At 37.5% G+C, this 6,000-nt stretch overlaps 1 protein-coding gene across 1 annotated transcript in view; it reads right to left on the reverse strand.

Annotated features, from left to right (window-relative positions):
• RPS6KA6 (ribosomal protein S6 kinase A6) overlaps positions 1-472 on the reverse strand; it is a 151,094-nt gene extending 150,622 nt beyond the window's left edge. The window contains exon 1 of the mRNA XM_032474770.1: positions 139-472. Coding sequence (XP_032330661.1) covers positions 139-249 — 111 coding nt within the window. The 5' untranslated portion in view covers positions 250-472. The remainder of the gene's footprint in view (positions 1-138) is intronic.
• Positions 473-6,000: the final 5,528 nt, after the last annotated feature.

Raw genomic sequence — 6,000 nt, forward strand, 5'->3', positions numbered from 1 at the left:
CTTAGAGAGTCTCAAACACGATACATCTATTTAGTAGTTCACCACAGTCATGACGCTAAGACATTCAATATTTCTCTAAAATTTTCCCCTTAGTCATAGCCTAATAAAACCCAAAGCCTTGCTTCTAGATGTTCTTACCTGATTCTCAGGTCTCCAATAATGTTCAAAGATTGGAAGGCAACAGTTCAGGCTTAAATTGGAGTTGGACCTACTGCCAGATGCTCTGTGATGTGTCCTTCTAGAACTCATTTCGTCTCAAAGTCGATACTATCAATAAGTGTGTTCCCCTGAAGTACAGCCTGAAAAAAAAAAAAAACATGTGACTGGGGTGGAACAGTGGTGGAGATAAGAAACATGGAAATTCAATACATGGGAAGGAGGAGGGGATGGAGTTGGGGGAGAAGTTCCCAGAATAGGAGATCTTACCTTAACTCTTACTCCCTGGGGATGCAGAAAAAGTTTTATGCCTGTAGTAGTAGTAGTAGTAATGATAATAATAATAATAATAATAATAATGATAATAATAATAATAATAATAATATAATATAATATAATATAATATAATATAATATAATATAATAATATAATAATAACAACAAGGTAACTCTTTAGGTCAACTCTCTCAGATAAGAGGAAGAAAATGCAGAAGAAAAGTTGAATGAGACTCTACTCCCTACAAAGCTTACACTTTACATACTCCTCAGGCAGGGAAGGAAAAAATAGGCTGAATTGTTTCCTTTTCATCTATTTTCTACTGGGAACTTCATTTACTCTTTCTCACTTAAATTCCTGGCATTCTCATCTCAGAACTATATCTCTGTGCAGTTCCTGGCATAAATATACCCTTCCACCTCAGCCCAGACCTTCTGGGCCACCAGCCAACTGGTGATGTCCCTTCTATCAATAATCCGATTGTCTCTAATTATATAGCATTTAGATGCTACAAATATCAACATGAGTAATTAATTTGTACTGTGAACCCAATTGACAGCATTTACTATGCCATTACCATTCAATACGTATTAAGTTATAATAAACTAGTGTATTATTATGTCAATGTAAGTTTGTGGTGAAACTTAAAATAGATTAGACCAGTGTTAACAGTTTGGGAAGATTAAAGTATTTACCAATTGAAAAAAAAAAACTTGGTATTTCAGTTTCCCTAGCATAAATGTAGGTTAAGTTAATTTGCAATTTTAAGTACATGGATTTATTGGGGACAGAGGACAACTGGAGTCTGACATTGAAATTTTATTTTATTTATTTCTAATTTTCACTACAGTTACTTCTAAAAAGGATTTGAGGCAGCTGACATTGGATGGGAAATGTACTATCATCAATTACTATTGAAATATTTCATTCAAATGATTTTAAGAAAAGATTCTGTATATTTGCACCATTCCTACTTTTACTTAAATATTTCCAAATAACTAGGTTGAAAATGGTTTTATTCTTTTTATAAGAGTAATTAGTGATTATGAAGATTACAAAATGTATTGTTGAAAAGGGCACAACTTTATTCTAGGGAATGGATAGGTGACAGAACATTTTTCTCCATTAAACTAATGTGTCCCTATCGCCTTTCTTTTCAACTTTCTCCAATAATGCAATGTGATTTTTAAAAAAGTAAAGTTCGCCCCATTTGAGGTAGATATGACTGCTATTTTACATTGCCTTTTTTTTCTCATCCTTCAACGGTATCCTTTGAAAACATTTCTCTACATCAGCTTTTAGAATCAGTCACCAAGACCATCAAATTCATGATTGCTAATGACCCTGAATTGAATTAATAGTTGGCTATAAGCATTGTAGTGGATATGAATAAAAACAATGAAAATAGATCCAATTTTATAGACGAGAGTGCTTAGGCTTCAATCAAAAGAAAATGCAAGAAGAAGAGAAAAACATCTAGGCTAGGCAATGAGCTAGGTGCTTTACATAAGTTAACTCATTAAATCCTCAAAACTCTACAAAGTAGATAATATGATTCCCATTTTGCAGGTAAAAAAAGCTAAAGTTCAGAGAGGTTAAGTACCCACAAATAATTAGTGGTATAATTCACAATGGAACTGAAATCTCAGCTCAAAGACTATGCCTTTTCCATCTTTCACCACTCTATCTAGTAAAGGGAGAACATAATGAAAAATGAGGCACAAAAACAGAAGCTAATTTCCAATAGAATGGCTACTCATTTTTCCCCCACTACTCTATTCTGACTGAACAATAAAACAAATAATATAGATTCCCTATTCAGTTCCAAAATATATTTACAGAGTTGAGCAATTTCTAAATAAATTATACTTATAAGCATGGATGCAAATTTTTGCTTTCCTAGATCCAGAAATAAGGAACAGGAAAAAAAAAAAAAAAAGAATCCTAAGGACTAAGCCTTAGAACTGTTCTTTCTAAGCATTAAATGCCATTAGTATCCCAGTCTCCCAAATTTAGCCAGTGTTTATAATCTAATCATTTATACTGTCACATAAACTCATGTGACTCTACTCCAAAAATCAAATTAAAGAAAAACATTGTCAGGATATATTATACATGATTAAACATGAACTGACATGGCTGCAGCATTAATATTCTAGCACCAATGCACAATCATTGCCTCTGTACATTGGTTGACAGCTTGATGGATCTGGCAGATAACTAGAAGATTCTACAACCAGAACAGGCATGTAAAATTAAATATTTTAATATTGAACAACTTTCTAGGAGCATAGGTATACCCAACCTTGAAAACAACTATTATGGTATCCTATTGCTGTCTCTAGCTATCATCTTATTTTTTTTTCCCTTCCATGGTCAAACCACTCACATGGTCTACATAAGCTTTCTCCTCTTTCTATGTAAGCTTTCTATGTAGCACTTCAGTTTTTACTTTGCTCCACCTCACAAGGACAACTGCTTTCTCAGGGTTCACCAATGGCCTGTTAAAAAATCCATGTTTGGAGGGGGGCCAAGATGGCAGAGTAGAAGGACTCTTGTAGCTCACCCTCTGCCACAAATACACCAAAACTAACAGCCACGGACCCACTCAGCCAACCAGAGAACCTGCCAAACTCCGACAAAACATCGCCCTCTTCAAAAGACAAAGACGCCAAAAATCCAGTAGGAGAAAAGGAAAAAAGAAAGAAGAAAAGGCAAAACAGTGCAGGACCAGTCCTGCAGTGAGGGAGCAGCAAAGGAGGAGTAGAGCTCATTCACTGGGTCTCCTCTCTCCAACAGAGAGACCAGCAGGATGGAGGCAGAGCCTCTGAGGCTTGGATCTGTACAGAGTACCCCTTGACTGACAGAACTAAGTTAAATGGGCACACAGGGTCCCTGCGACACCCAGCCCGAGACGCGAGCCGGCAGCTGGGGGATGGGACAGGCTGCCCGACCTGGGCGGAGGACGGGGACGGCCGCACTGAGGTCGCCCCAGGGGACTGCAGGGTACTGTGCGCCATGGCTGGGAGGGGACAAAGAGCAGAACAACCTGGGCCCTCCATGAAACAACACTGCTGATGTGCCCTGGGCGGAAGGGTGTCATACTCCCATCTCTGAAAACCCGTGAAAGGTTTTTGGGCGAAGAAAGGTGGGGCTCAGGCACAGCCTCCATATCATCCAGTGCTTAGCACCCAGACTGGGGCAGGGTCAAAACCTGAATCCATACCTAAGGGCTTAGCAGCCTCAAAGGCCAGATGAGACTTGTTTACAGCCTGAGGCAGATAGGATCTTTCTGCCCTGGTACCTCAGAGAACTTGTGCCGCCAAGACAAACAAGGAGCTGAGTTTGGGCACAGAGCAGGGGAGGGGATGTCCCGCGGTCTTCCCCAAGCACGCCTATGAAGTGCTAACCTGAGTTGGAGCTGGCAGCTGCACAGAGCAGCAGAGCAATCAGCGCTGGGACAGGGCGGGTGACCATCCGCCTTCCTGGCAAGAATGCAGCACCTGACCATGGTGCTGGGAGGGTGCACAGTCTGCCCGCCTACCTCGCCAGACTGCAACATCTGACTGTGGCATCTGGAGGAGTGACCTGCCACCCACCACGAAGGCGAGCAGCATCAGACCACAGTGTTGGGAGGGGGTGTGATCTGCTTGCTGATATGCACTGGGAGCAACACAGAGGAGGGTGCCAATGGAGGGCCTCTGAGTTCATGAAATAGGGTTAAGACACAAAGACTTCTCATTAAGAGCACACAGTCTCCAGGAGAGCACACCTTTTTTTTTTCTTTTTTTTTAATCTATTCTATTTCCTATTACCTTTTTAATTTCCATTTTTTAACAATTATATATGCTTCCAGTTTTAAGCCCTTTTAAATTTTTCTTTTAAAATAATTTTATTATAATTATTTAAAAAAAAATCCACCTCATTTAATTTTTATTTCTCTTGGTTTTGATCTCCTGTTATTGATTATACAAAGGTTTCAAATACATTTTCCCTCTTTTCTCCTCTTTTAAAGGTTTTTAAAAGATGTCTCAACCCAATTGCTATTCTTCTTCAACTTGCTCTTGTATTATTGATTATACACTGTTTTCAAAACTTTTTTTCTCCCTTCTTTTAAAATTCTCTTTTTCTTTTATCTTTTTTTATCTGCTCTATTTTCTATTACCTTTTTAATTCTTACTTTCTAAACAATTTTATATGCTCCTAGTTTTAATCCCTTTAAAATTTTTCTTTTACAATATTTTTAATATTATTATTTTTAAAAATTCACCTGATTTTATTTTCATTTATCTTGGCTTTGATCTCCTGTTATTGATTATACACAGGTTTCAAATATTGTTTTTTGCTATTTTTTCCTTTTTTTAAAGGTTTTTAAAAAGACGTCTCAACTCGATTGCTAGTCTGATTCAAATTGCTCTTCCATTATTGAGTATACACTGTTTTCAAAACTTTTTTTCTCCCTTCTTTTAAAATTCTATCTCTCTCTCTTTTTTAAGTTTTATTCCGGCATAGGCCTTAGACAGAAAAATAAGTAAAGTCCTTAAGGAACACAATAGATAACTGATACTCCATAAGCCACAGTGCCAGAGAGATATGAGCAAGATGAAGAAGCAGAGGAACCACTCCCAATTAAAAGAGCAAGAGAAATCCCCTGAAAGAACGATCAATGAAATAGACATTGATGGCCTACTAGATCAAGATTTCAAAAAAGGAGTTATCAAAGTACTGAAGGAACTAAAAGAGATAGTGTTTAGAGATATAAAATATGTCAAAAAATGAAAATGAAGCTATGAAGAAGAGCCAAGTAGAATTGGTAAACACATTGGCTGAGATAAGAGCTAATCTAAAGGCTATACAAAGCAGACTAGATAATGCAGAGGAATGGATAAGTGACCTAGAATACAGGACAACAGAAAGCACCAGATCAGAACAGCTACAAGATAAACAAATGAAAAACAATGAAAACAATATAAGGGACTTATAGGATAATATCAAGCATGCCAATCAACACATAATAGGGGTCCCAGAAGGGGAAGAAACAGCAAAAGGGATTGAAAAGGTATTTGAAGAAATCATGACTGAAAACTTCCCAAATCTAAAGAAGGAATCAGATATCCAAGTACAGAAAGCTCAGAGGGTCCCAAACAGGAAGAACCCAAATAGACCCATACCAAGACATATCATAATCAAGATGGTCAGAGTCAAGGATAAAGAAATGATCGTAAAGGCAGCAAGAGAAAAACAAAGAGTGAGTGACAAGGGAACCCCCATAAGGCTCTCAGCTGATTTCTCTAAACAAACACTTCAGGCCAGAAGGAAGTAGCAAGATATATTCAAAGTCCTGAATGAAAAAAATAGAAGTAGCCTAGGATACTTTACCCAGCAAGGCAATCCTTTAGAATAGAATGAGACATAATTTCACAGACAAGAAAAAGCTACAAGAGTTTAGCAACTCTAAATCCATGCTAAAAGAAATATTGAAAGATCTACTCTAAATACAAAAGAAACAGGATACTACAGAAATGAGAAACTCATAACTGGAAAGGTGATAACTGTCATGAATTACAA

This window comes from Camelus ferus, chromosome X (genome assembly GCF_009834535.1).
Source record: "Camelus ferus isolate YT-003-E chromosome X, BCGSAC_Cfer_1.0, whole genome shotgun sequence".
NCBI lineage: Eukaryota > Metazoa > Chordata > Mammalia > Artiodactyla > Camelidae > Camelus > Camelus ferus.